Raw genomic sequence first — 17,592 nt, forward strand, 5'->3', positions numbered from 1 at the left:
AACTACCACCACGTGATAATTATAAAAAAATTAAATGTTTTCCACATCTTTTGTATCATTAAGAAAGAAAGAAAAAATGACATCCTCATGAAAATTATTTCTGATAAAAATTCAAATTCAGCTAATGAAACATCAGAAGCATTCACTGTGTTATGGACAAGATTTGTTTTTACTCCTAATTTGTATGATCACGTAAACCCAGCTACCGTTGCAAGTGTCAATCAAGCAATTTCCTACTGTTGTAACTGACAAGAATAACTACAATTCTCCTCAACATCCGATCAAAGATAAGAAAGATATTTGGTCTTAAAAAAATTCAAATTAAGCAAAAAAGTGTGTTGCTGAGATCACAACATGCTCTGGGTTTATTATCCAGGATGAAACACCACCAAAAAAGAGACTCAGCATTTTATAGATTCAGAAAAACACTAAGCAGTCATTTGACCAAAAGACATATGAATAACAAAATAAAATTACTGAGAAAAATATGGTGAGTTCATAGTTGTGGGTTTATTAAAATATTTCTATGAAAGTCCTTTCACATTTTAACTGATGTCTTCTAATTACTGAAAAGTTAAACTAGCTTTGAACAAGGTAGGTGATAACCAGACACACCTTTGATAAGTTCTTTGGTTCAATGAGTTACTGCTCCTCTTAGTTATGAAAATGTGATATGCACCAAAACCAGCTCCTTAAGTGGAGTTAGAAGTCCTGCTACCATGTTATGAAAAAAATCTACATTCTACTGAGCAATCCCATTTGCCAACAAAAGTACAGGAAAACTACAATTTATATACATGAAATGAACATCCAGTTTTCAAGGTGTTGAATGTCTCTTGCAGCTGAAGTCAAATAGAGCTGGAAGTGCTCAGAACTTTCACAGATTGGTACCTAAATTTTGGCTTTAGCAGCAGTCTCTTAACTACTATTCTTATACCAAAAGCTATTTATTCTCCATTGCAATCTGGAACTAAATTCTGTGCTAAATGCCAGGGTGTAGCAGACCAGAAATCCTGCTGCAGTTTAATGTAAAAAATTAGGGTTCTATTGAATTAAACACAGAAAATGAATAATACAATCAGATGTTTGGACTGACAATGCATAGCTGCATCATAGAGATTCTTGGGAGAAGCTGAAGATTTTGGCAGCTGGGTAGGCGAACACATCAGGCTCTTGGTACCTGGAAAAGTGCAGGATGTGGTTTGGGATTATGGAAAACATGTAACAGACTGTGAAATCTGGTCTTTTGTGTGCTTTTACCCTATACTATACAGATTTCATGAGGAAGGACAGAATTTCTCAAATTGGGGGTCCTGACCCAAAACAGAGCTTCAGGGGGGTCACAAGGTTATTTTAAGGGGGGAGGGCGGCATAGTGTTGCCACACTTAGTTCTCCATTGCCTTGAGGGCTGAGTGACCGGAAAGCAGCAGCTGCTGACTGAGGGCCCAACTCTGCAGGCAGCAGCACAGACATAAGGGTGGCAATACCATACTATGCCATCCGTAATTCTGTGCTGCTGCTGGCGGCGGCAGCACTGCCTTCAGAGCTGGGCAGCTGGAGAGCAGCAGCTGGTGGCCAGAAGCCCAGCTCTGAAGGCAGCGACGCCGCCAGCAGCAGCACAGAAAGGTAGCAGTACTACAACACCCTCTACAATAACCTTTTGACCCCCACCCCAACTCTGTTTTGGCTCAGGACCCCCACAATTACAACACTGTAAAATTTCAGATTTAAATAGTTAATTTCATGATTTCAGCTATTTAAAAATTCCTACGACCGTGAAATTGACCAAAATGGACTGAATTAGGTAGGGCCCTAATTATGGGATAATAAGGCTGATTATAATTTTAGCAGAAATATTCAGCTAGTGACCCTTTTAACAATGTTGACATTTAAAATTGTCATCTTTAGGTTTCAGAATTAACATCTAATTGAGATAAAAAGAGAAATTCATTCCTTATTTGTTTTAGTGTACCTGCAGATTCCTGAGGCTTTAATGTATTGGTTTTCACATAGGCCTAGTCTACACTAGAAAAGCTTCTCTGTTATAGCTAAATGAAAAGAATTGTGACTTGAGAAGTCCAACAAGGTCCAACCATAACTCAATGATTTATCTGTAAAATATTCAGAAAGAAGGAGAAGCCACATAAAATTATTTTAAGATATGAAGCTCAAGATGTTCACATTAGTGTCTGCAAACATGGACTGTATAAAGGATACAGAACAAATACACTTTAGGGGGATGGAAATAAGCATGCTATGTTAATGTGTTCATCGTGTAGGACACAACTTAGTTTTTACAATGTCATAGAGTTTACTGTAGCATGTTACAACACAATGCTACATTTTGGCAAAAACAGCATCATATCACCAGGCAATGGCTGCTGTGGTGAAACGTACTTCACTGAAGCCAAACCACTCTGCATGCACCAGGTAGTGGAAGGTAGCAAGCATGAGTCTGACACAGATTTGGGGTAGAGCATAATTCTTGTTTCAGAGGGGTAGCCGTATTAGTCTGTATCAGCAAAAACAACGAGGAGTCCTTGTGGCACCTTAGAGCAGTGGTTCCCAACGTCGTGCCCGCAGACACCATGGCGCCTGCCGGGGCATTTATGTGCGCCCACCTCCTGACAAGGGAGTGCCCGCCGCCGAGGAGCACAGCCACCGGACAAGCAGCCGCTGAAATGCCACCAAGAAGCGGCAACACCAAGAAGCGCTGTTGCTGAAATTTTGGCAGCATCGCTTCTCGATGACGTCGCGTCTCGGCAGCATTTTGGCGGCCGGTCATCCGGCGCCCGCCACACTGAAAGGTTGGGGACCACTGCCTTAGAGACTAACAAATTTATAAAGCATTTGCCCAAATATATTTGTTGGTCTCCAAGGTGCCACAAGGACTCCTTGTCATAATTCTTGTGTAATTTTAAAACATTATATAACACAGTTAAAGTGTGCAACTGAAATGGAAACAGCCAGTACTATACATAACTTTGTCCAGCCAAAGGACAAAGGCTAGATCACAACTTCCATGCAGCCAACTCTCATTTTATCACAAGTCTTAGTAATAGTTGTAATTTTTTTTTAATTAAAGCCCCAGCTCCATGAATTGTGTGATTACATGAGAATCTCAGTTTTCATTTTTTAAGAAGGAAGTTTCCAGCCTTAGGGGTTACAGAAAAGTTTAAACATGTGAATCCAAACACACAAAATCCAGAAGATAAGTAAAAAGAACCCAACATACATGCTTTTAAATATCTTATTTTTGGACTTGCATGATTTTTGAATGCTTGGGGTTGGCACTACTACTACCACCTCTAGACTGAGCACCTATTCTAGAGTGACTACTCTCAGAAACAATGTTGTACACAATAGCACCAATTAATATAGTCCTTCACATCTGAAGAAATCATTTAATAAATAGCCCGTCTTCCGTCTGAGTTTTTCTTCAAACAAAACGTCGGTACAGAGAGCTGCTAAAAAAAAAAAGCTTAATTGGAAAGGGGCGGGGGGGGGCAGAGAGGAAGCAGAAACAGAGGGGAAGAGCGTGACCCTTGGTTTCATCCACTGACACTCAAACTGGAAAGGAGGGTAAAATACAGACAAACGAGACCGACACGTCATGCCCAAACGCTCGCCGTGACAGGGCAGTGTCAGGTCCTGCCATCCCATTCCCAGTGAAAAGCTCTGGCCCAGCAGGGCCCTGTCGATGTCTAGTGCTGGGCAAAGGACGACACTGGTGTGAAGACATCACCCCCTACCCCGGGTGGAGACACTGAGGCACAGCCCCGTCACCCGGCCCTGCCTCCCACAGCCCGAGTCAGGCCCCAGCCGAGAAGAGACTGAACTGCAGGAGCCGAAAGACTCTTTACCTCCGCGTGGACTCAGCCCGGCGCAATCGCAGCGGATCGTCGAGACCGGCCTGGCGGGCCGAAATGAAGGCCAACATGGCGGGACCAAGCAAGTACCAGACCCAGGAGCGCCGCCATGTTGTAAATAGGGTGACGCCGATTGGCTCAGCGCGAAACGACCGTGACCAATGCAGAGCGCGGTTATTGGATAGTCGACAGCCCGCCTCTAAGCCAGCGAGACCGAGACAGGGGACCGGGCCTGTACACGGTGCTCTGAGCGTTGGGGGCGCTGCTGAGACGGAAGGGGCGGGGCACGTACACGGTGCTCTCAGCGTTGGGGGCGGGGCCGAAGCGGAAGGGGCGGGGTAGGTACTTGGAGGTCACACCGTTGGGGGCGGGGCCGAAGCGGAAGGGGCGTGGCACGTACGTGGAGCTCTCAGCGTTGGGGGCGGGGCCGAAGCGGAAGGGGCGGGGTAGGTACTTGGAGGTCACACCGTTGGGGCGGGGCCGACGCGGACGGGGCGTGGCACGTCCGTGGAGCTCTCAGCGTTGGGGGCGGGGCCGAAGCGGAAGGGGCGGGGTAGGTACTTGGAGGTCACACCGTTGGGGGCAGGGCCGAAGCGGAAGGGGCGGGGCACGTGGCGTTGGGGGCGGGGCCGAAGCGGAAGGGGCGGGGTAGGTACTTGGAGGTCACACCGTTGGGGGCGGGGCCGAAGCGGAAGGGGCGGGGTAGGTACTTGGCGCGCTCGGGCTCAGGAGCGGGGCCGGTGAAGCCGCTGGCCTGACCGCGGCAGAGTGAGCGGGTCTCGTCTGGCGGGATGAGCGGGCCCTGGCGGTTCCTGCGCGCCCTGCGGCTCCATCTCCTCGGGCCAGAGAAGCAGCTCGTGGGCACCGACCAGTTTGGAAACAAATACTACGCGATCCCCAAACACCAAACCTGGGCTGGTAAGAGCGGGGGGCGGGGCTCCACAGCTTTCTCTCGGGGGTGGGGGGGTTGCGGGGCTGCCTCCTGCAGAGCACCCCCCCTTGCAGTTCAGCCCGCCTATAGCGTTCCCCCCCCCCGTCTGCGCCCGGGTCCCCAGCCTCACCCAGGCACCTTTCCAGCCCCCAGCCTTCTCCCCCAGACACCCCCAAACCCACCTCGCCTGCCTCCATGGCACCCTACTCCCTCTGCCCCGAGCCTCCCCCAGGCCCCCCGTGCCCCTAGGCTTCCCTCATTGTTCCCTGTATCCAGGGCTGGTGCTACCATTTAGGCCAACTAGGCGGTGGCCTGGGGCGTGCCAAGATTTGGGGGTGCCAAAAAGCAGCGCCCCCAATTTTTTTTAAAGCATTTCAGCGGCCGCTGCTCTGGGAGGCAGAGGGAGTCTGAGCCGCCACCGGCAGCCCGGGGAGGGATAGCTCAGTGGTTTGAGCATTGGCCTGCTAAACCCAGGGTTGTGAGTTCAATCCTTGAGGGGTCCGTTTAAGGATCTGGGGCAAAAATTGGTCCTGCTAGTGAAGGCAGGGGGCTGGACTCAATGACCTTTCAAGGTCCCTTCCAGTTCTAGGAGATGGGTAATAATTGGAGATATGCCAATCATCCTAGTGCCTGAGTGCCTTCCAGTAGTTCATTAAGCAGCATGACAGCACGTCTGTCACATATTTGTTCTCTCATCTTCTTCCCAGGGGAGCCCTGTGTGCTGCACACTGTCTTCTTGTGGTAAGAGTTTTAAACAAGTAAATATACGTATGGCTGTGTGTTTATATTCGAGAAGGCAAGGTCAAAGAAATGAGCCAGACACTTGGAATGTAAAGTGGTGAGGTTTGTGATGGCCTTTAGTTCCCAGGGGACTTAATGCCACAGCCTAGGACCGCTCCTGGACAGAGTTCTGTCTCCTGCAGACACAAACTTTATTCTTACCATTGTGGGCTCCATTGGGCGGGAGGAGTGAAGTTATCATGGTGACTAAGTCATGGTGGCTAAGTCCATAAATGGCTATTAGCCAGGATGGGTAAGAATGGTGTCCCTAGCCTCTGTTCGTCAGAGGATGGAGATGGATGGCAGGAGAGAGATCACTTGATCATTGCCTGTTAGGTTCACTCCCTCAGGGGCACCTGGCATTGGCCACTGTCGGTAGACAGATACTGGGCTAGATGGACCTTTGGTCTGACCTGGTACGGCCTTTCTTATGTTCTTATCAACGTGGTCTTCATCACAGAGCTTTAGACTGCGTTTCATATATCCTGGGTTGTGCACCCAGAACACGGAGAACTTTGAAGATGATAACGGAAACCTTGAACTTGCCTCCATAGTCTCCTTTGCTTACATCCTACCCCTTGCCAGTTTCATCTCCCAGAATACCCATCCTTACAACTTCTCAATACTTCCTCTCCACCAGCCTATGTGGTCCACCCCATGTCCATAGGTTTGCCCTTGCATAGATTGTTTCCTGCCCAATTATTTATTCTCCGTGTACATTGCCTGGAAATTCCCCTGCATGTCTTTTAGGTGTTTCTCCTTCTTCCCCTTAGTTCCCTATACACCCCCACATTGTCTATAGTTTTCCTTAGGCTCCTAACCCAAGTACTTTTTTTCTTCCTTCAACTTTGCCACTACTGTGAAGCTTGTACTGTGTTCCTTCTCAGATCAGCTAGCAGCATACTGTATTTTGGGGGCTGTTTTGATGAAGACAAAAAAGGGGGGGATGTGCCTCTGAACTAAATTTGTTTAATAGCGCTGTAATATTGAATCAGGTTCTTAACTTCTGGTCTAGTCTGACTCTGTTCCCTGTCCTAGTGCTTTCTACTACTGTTGTTTTAAATGCTATTTCCATTGGGGGGGAATTTGAGAAGACTTACGTTAGCCATATTAGAGGGCTATATATAAAAGAAGGAAGTAAGTGAACCAGGCTTGAAAGACTAACTAGATTAATTTCATAATACTTAATGTATATTCAGGGGGTCCCCTGTATACATTGAGGGTGCGTTCTTGAAAAGGGCAATGGATACTGAAACAATGGATAGCAGGGAATTTTTCCCCATGAGAAATAATGGAGTAAGGGGGGATGTGTTCACAACTTCACAGCACTTGCCTATGATAATGTTCTTTTTGCCTTAACAATATACCTAAACAGTGTACCTTTTTACGACAGGTCATACAGTACACATTTTACATATAAAACACTGAATAAAATAATGTAGAACCCCACTAACACTATTCAAACACACAGAATATTTTAATAAAGTAAATACAGTACTATAATACAGTATAAAATAGTGTCAATTACACTAAACTTAGGTAGGGGTGGCGGCTGGGTTTTCTTGGGCTGGCTTTTCCATGGCTGGTCTTTTGGTTGCAGAAGCCTTAAAAAAGGATTTTAACGATGTCTGCTCTCCTGCATGAATCTTTGAACAATAGATTTCCCTGTAGCAAGCCACTGCATCATTGAGAGCCCTGGAAACTTTGCCAGACTGTTCATGAAAAGGATCACCGCTCTGTATGATTTCTGTCATCTCATCCAGCAATCCAAAGAAATGGGAGAGATTCTTTGTCATCAGACTCCTGACTTCCTGCCCTATGTCATCGTCCTTGCTTTCTTCAGATAGCCGTTGTTGGTCCAGCTCAATCAATTCTTCATTTGTCAGTTGCTCAGCACGAGACTCCAACAACTCCTGAACATCCTCCACCTCCTTGAAGCTGCCATCCTTCGCCAACTTGACAATTTCTTGCTTGAGAGCAGGAATGGCATCAAATCCCATGAAGCTGTGGACAGCATCTGGCCATGCATGGCACCAAACGTCATTCATGCATTGTGAAGTGACTTCTTCCCACGACGTGTCAATGTTTCCATGCTGTTCAAGATGTTGTAGGACTTCCTAAACTCCTTTACACTGGACTTCACCTGCTGTCTCCTTAATCAACATGGAGAACGTCCTCAATAGGTAATAAGCCTTGAATGTGGCCAGCAGACGCAAGTACAGTACTGTACTGTACAATAGGGGAACGTGTTCCAATTCACATCAGTCCCTATCTGTGCAAATGATGGATATGGGATCAGGACCAATGTAAATTGGAACACATTCCCCTATTGATGAGCAACAGATATCCAAAACAACGGATAAAGGGGGGATGTATACCAGGGACCTCTGGTAACCTTTTTCACTCTTTCTGTAGTCTGTTAGCTTCCCAGTTGCTAATGCACAGGACAATAGGGAAGAGAAACCTTTTTTTAAATAAGAGAGTGGGGAAGGGTCTAGAACATGAAACTCGTTAAAGAAAACACCGATTTCAAATTGACTCTTGTTTTAAAGTAAGTAAAGATAAACCCACCCATCAGGTGATCTTAGAGCTTTGCTTTTACCTCTGTCAAAACAGACTTTTCTAAAAGGGTACGTCTACACTACGGGACTATTCCGAATTTGCATAAACCGGTTTTGTAAAAATTTTTTATAAAATCGAGCGCGCCACACACACACACACAATCAATCAGTGTGGTCCATGGGTCGAGGAGGCTAGCCGATTTTGAGCGCTGCACTGTGTGGGTAGCTATTCCTTATCCCCCCCATCCCCCGCCCCTCTCCCCCCCCCTGGAACTTCCGTGGTTGAGATCCAGTGGATGATGGGGCAAAAATCATTGTCGCGTGGTTCTGGGGTAAATGTGTCCAGTCACTTCTTCTGGCTGGGCAGACAAGCATTTTCAGCGCTTTTTTTCTTTTTTGCTGGCAGATTGCCCAGCATGGCAATCATGGAGCTCATTTGCTTATTTTTGCTTCTTTTACTCTCCGTACTTGTGTACCGTATGCCGACGATTCAGCAGCGCACAGAAGCATGCTTTGCTTTGCTGCTTTTTTTTTTTTTTGATGACAGCAGAGATACAGCCCATCCAACACCTTCCATAAATTGGAACTGGGATTTGAGTCTGAGGATGATGATTTTGTACCATTTGCTGCTAGTGCTTGTAGTCAATCAGCCAGCAAAAGCAAGCCAAAGCCATTACACAAAGCAACCTGTCCATACATTTGTACCCATCATTGGCATCCCCATGGCTGGCCATGTGCCGGGCGCAAAGCAAAAATGCCAATGGAAAGACTCCTGATTCAATCCTCCTCCTTTTATCTTCTAAAATCTAAAAATAGAAAAATAGCTAAAATATAAATAGTGCTGCTCTGCACCTGCTCTGAGTCATGTCAGAGCCCGAGTATCTGTATGGTGTTGCTTGCTCTGTAACTGTCCCCTGTATCTGATTCCTTCTTCTTCTCTTCTTTTTCCTTCTTGGCTTGCGTAGTCCCCACCCTGTGTGATATAGAATTAAATTAATAAGAAAACTAACACATGACACACTGATGAGAAATGAGTGGAAGGCAGCTAGGAGGACTCTAAGGCAGAGGTCCAGAGAGCACAGTGTGTGAGCAGTGTGCCCAAGCCAGCATCCTGAGAGTCCCAGCCAGGGCAACTGGAATCTTTTCTTTGATGAAGGGTGGGGGGGTGGAGGAGCTCAGCCCCTGAAGGATGGCTATGATGATGCACCATAACCATCCATCCATCCACATCATCCAGCAACCAGCAAAAATTAGGGCATGGCGGCTAGGCTGATCACGATCCTGGATGATGAGCTGAGAAGCATGATCAATGATCATTTTCATGCTGATGCTGATGCTGATGATGCTCATGATGAGGATGATTTGGATGATTTTTGCATCTGATGGGGATGGATTTGCATCTTGTGTACCATCAGCCTAAGATGTTGGTGCTGCCATCGCACAAAGATCTAAAAGGATTCAGTAAAGATAGGCAGAGGATTAAGAGTCAGAGGATGGTTGGTGGGTGGGTGGGGGTGGGTGGGGGTGGGGTGGAGGACATTGCTGTGGGGGACTGACCTATGCCAAGTGTTTGACCCCTGCAAGCTGGAAATGCAAATAATGGCTGCAAGATTTTAGGAGAGAGATTTTAGGCCCAGGATCCAGTCCTCCGCATCCAGTCCATCCATTCCATTTCCGCGCTCCCTTTTCTGCTGGCTGAGCGCTGGTCTTCTGGTAGCTGCTTTTTGCTTGATTTTAAAAGATTTTAGATTTTAATGATAGAGCGATTGGGAAGCTGATCTTTGCGATGAGCGCTGATTTTCGGATCCATGGTTCATTTTTTTTTTTTTTTTTTTTTTTTCGCTGATTTTTCGCTTGATTCTCTTTTTATTCGGCAAACTCAAAATGATAAAACCAAGCCTGTTTTTACGCTTACCTGCTGAGTTCAAACAGCGGTTCAGATTGCAGTCCCGCACTTCTGCACTGTCGAGCTGTGCGATAGGGATAAGATCCACGGCAATACCGTCAATCACACTAACCTAATCCGATATAACAATTACAGAGCTAAACATACCCAACGTTAGGGTTAATAGTTAATACTTAAGGAGGAGGATAAAATCTAAATAAGGTGCATTCTAGTGTTAAAAGTTTGCCGTTAAATCGGTTTTGCTCCTAAAAAAAATTTAATTTACGCTAAACAAATTTACGCAAAGACTTCTTTTTCATTCAGGATATTTTTTAGGATATGCATGTAGGTGAAATTCTTTGGAAACTTACACAAAACTAGTCTGACTTTCTTTGGCCTATTCTCCCTAAACTGTATAAACTCTTCCATAAATGCTTCTAATAGTATCTGCTCCCACAGAGTATACCCCACAATTCTCTACAGACATTAGACTCATTTCTTACATTGCACATACCCACATTCCTCAATCTAGGCAGCTCATGCAGCCTCTTCTGATCCTTCCCCAGCACATAGTTTTGGATTAAGTGTAGTTTAGAGTGTGATATAGTACGGTTGGGGTCCTGGAATGTTCTGTAATTATGTCAAACTAATCTCAATTGTTCCATCAGATTATCTAGCGTCCTAATCATTATGGTTTTCTGTAGTCTTTTAAAATGGGACTAGCTATGAGCCTTAGTAACTAATTTGCCCTGAAAATTGTCTCTGTAGATCACAATGCTAGTTTTAGAACAACTTTGTTTTGTGTGAATAATTTTAAATTGCATGCTTTTAGCAGCTATTACTGCAAGTAGAAAATGTCTTCAGGCTTTTAGAAAGAGGATCTTAGGGAAGACTAAAATAAACCTTTTTGTCTTGGAGAAAACAAAAAATTAAAATAACGAAAAAGGATTTGATGGTGGTAGGGACTTGACTTAAAGGAAAGTTGCACTGCAGAAAACGCTCACTCACTCATCTTCTGGTATTATTTATTTGTACTTTAGTTATTTTTGTGGCATGCTTTGTTCACAATGTGTTAGGTACTGTCAAGATGAATAGTTAGCTACAGTACCTCTTCCAGAGATCTCATAATCTAAGACAGGGATCAAGGGATCAGCAACATTTGGCATGTGGCCCAGGACGAGGGATTTGCTTGCCACAGCTTCTTGCAGTCCCCATTGGCCTTGAATGGCGAACCACAGCCAGTGAGAGCTGCGATTGGCCGAACCTGCAGACAATGGCAGGTGAGCAAACTGGCCCGGCCCACCAGGGGGCTTAACTTGGTGGGCTGCGTGCCAAACGTTGCAGATTCCTGATCTAAGAAGACTTAACAATTAACAGTTAGAGGAGAGGGATACAATGAACAACCAGTTTTTAAAACAAAAAAGGGGAAATATCCCTGCAAAACTTTCTGACTGACTCTTATTAGTCGAGTGATTTCTTGTAGGAATCAAGTAAAATTGTTGTAGCGTTTAAGACCAGAAGGGACCAGCAGATCATCTAGTCTGATCTCCTGTATATCACAGGCCACTAACATCCCACACAGCACCCACACACTAACTCCAAACAACTGAAAATAGACCAAAGTACTACAGGACCTGAGAGAGAGAATGCTTGGTGCCACCTCAGCACCCTGGCCCTCCCTTGACAATTTCTCATCTTGAAAAATCTGAAGAATTAGTTTAGAGAAGTGGGTTCCATATGTAATGGGTGCAGGGCATTCCATATGTAAGGGGTGGCATAGAAAAAAATGCAGTGGTGGTTATGGAAGAAGTGGACAAGCAGGTTGCCAATACTGGTGGTATTGGCAGAGAAGAGGGAATAATATGCAAGGGTGATGCAATAAGATGACCGATAAGGAGAGAGAGAGTGTGGTGAAAAGTTTAAAGATGAGGGAGTGGCCCGTTGAAAGCACTTAAATGGTTTCTTCAAAATATTTTAAAAAAATGAGATCTGCATTTATGAATATAGCGAGTCTATGTAGTCAGCTCTTTCTATTGCTGTTGTGCTCATCTTCCTCGCAAATCCCCACCCCTTCCATTATAGGCTTCATCCACTCGTTATCTTTTACCTCTATTTAATTTGTAAATTCTTCAGGCCAGGGACTTAATTTTACTCTGTGGTGAAGTGCTTTGAGGTTGCAAACCTGCTTGAAGCTTCAGAGTGCTATCAAAATAGAAATGATTAACAATAATGCGGACAGGCAGCTAGACTTTGCAGGGGAAGACTGGGAGGGAACCACTGGAGAAATTCAAAGAGAGGAGGATGGCTGTTGGAATGACAGGCAAAGAAGATGATCTTAGCAGTTGCACTATATATGCCTGGAAGTTGGGGTAGGGATGGTGGTGATGTGGTGTTTAGGACATCACAAAAAAGAAAGTTCATGTGAGATGATGAGTTCCCAACTAGAGTTTTTGCTGTGTCGACTGAAAAAAGGCTCTGCTGTTTAAAAAAAAAAAAGTTATGGAAGGGAAAGATACATTTGTGAGCCATCAATGCAGTGATGTTAGATGAGTCTGCAAGTTGTTGAAGTTCTTTGAGGAGAGGAAAGAGAAGGAGTGGAAAAGAACAGAGCTCTGAGAGACACCACAAAGAGTAGGAATGGAAAAGGGTAGGAAAGGAACCAGAGGACAGAGTCATAGAAGCCAAGGGAGGATGAGACTTTGAGAAGGAGAGTATGACTAATAGTAGTGCGCGAGAATTTATAAGGGTTATAGCAGTTCATTTTCCTAAAACACAGAAAATTCAAATGTCAGATGTAACTGGGCAGAAAACACTCATGTGGTATTGTTTCTCAGACCCTTGTGTTAAAGCAGAAATGTTACATGGTCTCTAGAAAATAAATGTAAATCTTCAACAATACTACTCGGTTGTTTTCTACCAAATAAGCTTATGCTACAAGTAAAACTTTTTCAAAGATTAGTAAAAAATTGATGACAGTGATTAAATAGTACAATTTCATCATGCCTGTCTTGAGAGGAACATCCAGTATAACTCATTAATTCTGAGATTACACTTCAGATGCCAGTCCTGAAACTGGATGTGATAGAAGGTGAGATTGGACATTTAGGTAACAGTGATTGATGACTAATTTTAGTATCACAGACAAATATTTCACTAAACAGGGTAGCTTAATCTATGTAATGTATTTATTTTTTAACTGTATAGCACACTGTCAGAGCATCACCATAGCTTGGCTACATGATGAATTGTTTGCTCTGCAAACTGCAATGATTTTTAAACTATTCATAGTTCAATAATTGCTAAAATTCCTCATACAGTTTATGTATTTTATTAAAACTGCATATATTTCATAGGAGATAACTGATCCCATTTTCCACTGTAAAACTTCGTAAATATGAAGATTGTTAGGGCGTAGTTAAAGAGAAAAATTTAAACAATGTAAAATGCACTAGCAGTAAGTATTATTCAGGCTCGAGAGATCCTGGGTATGTGTCCCTGTGAGGTAAAGAATTTACTCAGTTGGTTTTATGGCAGCTGTGGCTGAAGAGATCCCCTCGAGAGAGGCAATCTCTGCTGCATCTGTCACTTTTAAAGGTGATGTTTTGACCCTTTGGGCTCTGCCTTCAGGTAGCTCTTTTCTCCTGTGCTAAGATGGACTGCTTCCTCTTGTAACTTCCGAGACCTTTATTGAGCTCTTGGTTACAAAGGCTGCGGTCCTGAGTGTGATCTTTCCAGTTGTCCGCATCCATGTCCATTTCTTTGAAGTCTTGCTTGCACACATCCTTGAAATGGGTCATTTTCCAGATGCCAATTCGATGTAGAGGATGTCCTTTGGGATGCGTCCATCATTCATTCGGCATACATGCCCAAACCAGGGGAGGCGTGTCTGTTTGAGGAGTGTTTGCATGCTGGGTATGCTGGCCCGCTTGAGCACCTCAGTGTTGGTGACTGTCCCTACAGGAGATTCCAAAGATTTGACGAAGGCAACACATATGAAAGCTGTTAACTCTCTTTTCCTGATGAGAGTATAAGGTCCATGTCTCGCTCCCATACAAAAGTGTGCTGATAACACATGCACGAGACACAGATCTTTGTGTGTTCTGTCAGTTTGTTTTGCCATACCCTCTTGCTCAGTCTAGATATTATTGTGGTGGCTTTTCTGCTAAACACTTAATATCTAAATATTTTCTAACTGGTATTTATAAATAGTGTCTTTGTACACAACTTATTTGTCAAACTATGAAATAACTTAATTTATGCTGGCATTCATAGTAATGGCTGAAACTTGAAATGTATGTGCTCTATGAAACATTCATTTATACTTTCTAAGTTTTTTGTAATAGATGGGGTAGCAGATCAGTGAAAGTATAGGTAGTAACTTTAAAAAAAAATAGTAATGAAGCATAAAAATAACTGAAACAACACAAGGCTTTAGAAGCACACTGAAAAAATAAAAAAGATCACCAAATTAGCTGATTTCTATCAAGAGAGGATGTTCCTCTGGGTGCCAAGAAGGCGGCATCACCTTGGAAAATGTTTAGGGGAGCATAAGATCTTCGACGTAACTGAAGGGGAAATGGCAGATGAGGGTCGGGCTGGCCTGCAGCAAAGCAGCCTAGAGCAACTTGAGTAATGTGCATAGGTTTCTGGATATGCATCTGCCCCAAAATCATTGGGCTCCTGTGGTATGGGCCCGTGATGTGCTGAGCTTTGACTTGTCTGGCAGGAGTATGTTCAGATATTGGGAATTAAACAAATAGCTACCAACAACATCTGCTCTAGCAACAAAAAAGTTGCATAAATAGGAAAGGACAGCCAGTTCTCAATCGCATTAATTTTCAGTTTTCAGGGTATGTAACCGCAATGAAGTCAACATAGTTACCATGAGGGATGAATTTGGCCTTAATTGCTCTTTAAAAGTTGATTTGACATTGCTGTCAGTCTTCCAGCCTGGGTAAGAATAAATTCCATTCCTCCAGGGATGTGAGGGGAGGAATAAAATAGAACTACTATAGTTGGTGCTTGAGTGGATTACTATTTTTATTATAAAAATCAGTGGGAGAACTAGTTGTGGAAGAAAAAATTCTGAATCACATCTCTGCAAGGATATGTCTGCACAGCAATTAAACCTATTGTATTTGTGTATGAGAAGCGCAAAGTAAAATTTACTAGTATATTTTCAGAGTAAAGTGCAAAAAGTAACCTTTACAATGAAAAGCAGATCTTGAGAACTTGACATGGTGCTTACTAGCCAGGAGAAAAATGTCCGTCCCCAACCCTTCTCCTTCTCCTCCTCCGCCCCCCCCCCCCCCCAAAAAAAAAAACCCAACCCCTCCATGCTTCCTGCAATTTAAGGGCTAGATTCTTCTTCCCATACTTTTGAGTAGTACCTTTTTCCACACCACAAGTAGTCCCATTGAAATCCAATGTGAGTACATTAAGGGCTTGTAGATGAACAGGTTGTAAACCTACCGCACACTAGTATACACGCTCTAACTGTCCCTATAGATCCCTAGTGTGCTTTGATCTACTCCACTTTGAAATGGGAGTAGGTCAGTGTGCGCTAAGGAATTTCTCCATGTGCGGCAAAGTCCACACAGACAGTGAGTTTGCGGCATACTACTGCGCTGTAGATTATACCCCAGCTTGCTGCTCACTAAACTGTTCATCTAGATAAGCCTCATGTAAGTATGTGAGTTAGAATCTGGTCACAAAGGTATCAAATGTTTGTGCACAGTGTATTGAAAGCTTTAGTTGTAACACTGTAATCAACTCTCTGTTTAAACTCTTTAATGCTTCTTACTACACATCTCTTACTTTTATTAAGCCCTTTTCTTTTTTTGGCTTCTTTTCTCTTCTTCAATAGATTGGGGCCTTCAGCATTCAGGGACAACGCCCAAGAAAGAAGCCAATCTTCCCTCGTTATTCCCTCACCCCCCAAAATAAAATAGGAAAAAAAAAGTCCACAAAGCTGCTGCAAAAGTGGAGGATGCTGGAGTTCCTATGAGATGTTGTCCCTGTATACTATTCATGGGCTCTATCTCTGTAGCCTCCAGCTAGTAGATGTCTAAAACACTGGGTGCTAGGAGGAAAGAAGAACATTCTTGTTTTATTTTCTTTGCAGCCAAATCCCAGGGACTTTTGGCTTTTGTAGTGTTTGTGCTGTGAATCTTGGCTAATGTGTCATCTGTGTTTGCTCGTTTTAGGTTCTCTTACCCAGTGTCTGACTCCATTGATGCTCATGGTTAGGGCCCTACCAACTTCGTGGCCATGAAAAACGCACCACGGACCGTGAAATCAGCTCTCCCCCCATGAAATCTAGTCTTCTGTGTGCCTTTACCCTATACTATCCAGATTTCCTAGGGAAGACCAGTTTTTCTCAGATTGGAGGCCCTGACCCAAAAAGGAGTTGCGGGGGTGGGGGATGTTGTAAGGTTATTTTAGGCGGGGGTCACAGTATTGTCATCCTTACTTCTGTGCTGCCTTCAGAACTGGGTTACTGGAGGGCGGCAGCTGTTGGCCAGGTGCCCAGCTTTGAAGGCAATGCCCTGCCAGCAGCAGGGAAGGAATAAGGGTGGCACTACTATACTATGCCACCCTTCTGTGCTGCTGGCAGAGGCTTTGCCTTCAGAGCTGGTCTCCCGGCTAGCAGCCGCTGCTCTCCAGCTGCCCAGCTCTGAAGGCTGCACTGCAAGCAGCAGTGCAAAAGTAAGGGTAGGAGTACCGCATACAGACCCTACAATAACCTTGTGACCTCCCACTCCCCCTACAACTCCTTTTTGGGTTAGGACCCCTTCAATTACAACACTGTGAAATTTCAGATTTAAATAGCTGAAATTGTGAAATTTATGATTTTTTTAAAAAATCCTATGACTGTGAAATTGACCAAAATGGACTGTGAATTTGGTAGGGCTTTACTCATAGTGTTCACAAGCATAGTGACATTGGCCTAATTCTTCTCTTTTGCTGCTGCCAATGGAGTTTCCACTAGCAGTAGTGAACACTGACAAGTCTTTGATCAACTGTTATTATTGCTGCAGCTATTGGAAGCTATAAGCAGCAACAGATGTTGGAGCTCTGCCTGCAGATTTAGAAGGAAAACACTGCAATGGTTTACTCTTAGTTCCCATTTGGAAGTTGCATTACAACAATAAGAGGTGGAAAAAAATTTAAATTAAATGTTAGAATCTGTAAAAGTTAGTGATGCTTGACAGCGAAAGCTTCTTTCAAGAGGACTTCACAAGTTTTGGTGAAAATAAATGAGCTGTTTTTAAAAAAAAAGTTAGATTAATGTAATCTGAAGTGTTATAATAATTTTAAGTAAGTTTCCATTTTTAAATGAGCAGTGAGCATTTCAAATAATTAGACCGAGTTCAAAATAGTAAAGTGAAATTCATTTGAATAAGAGAATAAGATAATATTGTCATAGCATTGAGGATGTTTATTTGTTTTTCTGGCAGGAAAAATTTACTGCCTTTGATTTTATGGAAAAAAATTGACACTCTGGATTTGCCCAGAAGGAGGCAGCATTGTTTCAGAGATGTCCTGGACTGACAGTTTATTAA

The 17,592-nt window shown here is 43.9% G+C and overlaps 2 protein-coding genes across 4 annotated transcripts in view; one reads left to right on the forward strand and one right to left on the reverse strand.

The window, feature by feature from the left end:
- Window positions 1-4,130, reverse strand: part of ERCC8 (ERCC excision repair 8, CSA ubiquitin ligase complex subunit) — a 58,816-nt gene extending 54,686 nt beyond the window's left edge. Inside the window, exon 1 of one of the 2 annotated variants that reach the window (XM_039544244.1) lies at window positions 3,865-4,130. In XM_039544244.1, the coding sequence (XP_039400178.1) occupies window positions 3,865-3,941 (77 nt within the window). In that variant the 5' untranslated portion in view covers window positions 3,942-4,130. The remainder of the gene's footprint in view (window positions 1-3,864) is intronic. The other variant, XM_039544243.1, reaches the window with a different exon arrangement.
- Window positions 4,131-4,560: 430 nt separating this feature from the next.
- Window positions 4,561-17,592, forward strand: part of NDUFAF2 (NADH:ubiquinone oxidoreductase complex assembly factor 2) — a 123,307-nt gene continuing 110,275 nt past the window's right edge. For both annotated transcript variants that reach the window (XM_039543193.1, XM_039543194.1), the window contains exon 1: window positions 4,561-4,788. In XM_039543193.1, coding sequence (XP_039399127.1) covers window positions 4,662-4,788 — 127 coding nt within the window. In that variant the 5' untranslated portion in view covers window positions 4,561-4,661. The remainder of the gene's footprint in view (window positions 4,789-17,592) is intronic.

Source organism: Mauremys reevesii, linkage group 6, assembly GCF_016161935.1.
Source record: "Mauremys reevesii isolate NIE-2019 linkage group 6, ASM1616193v1, whole genome shotgun sequence".
Taxonomy (NCBI): Eukaryota; Metazoa; Chordata; order Testudines; family Geoemydidae; genus Mauremys; species Mauremys reevesii.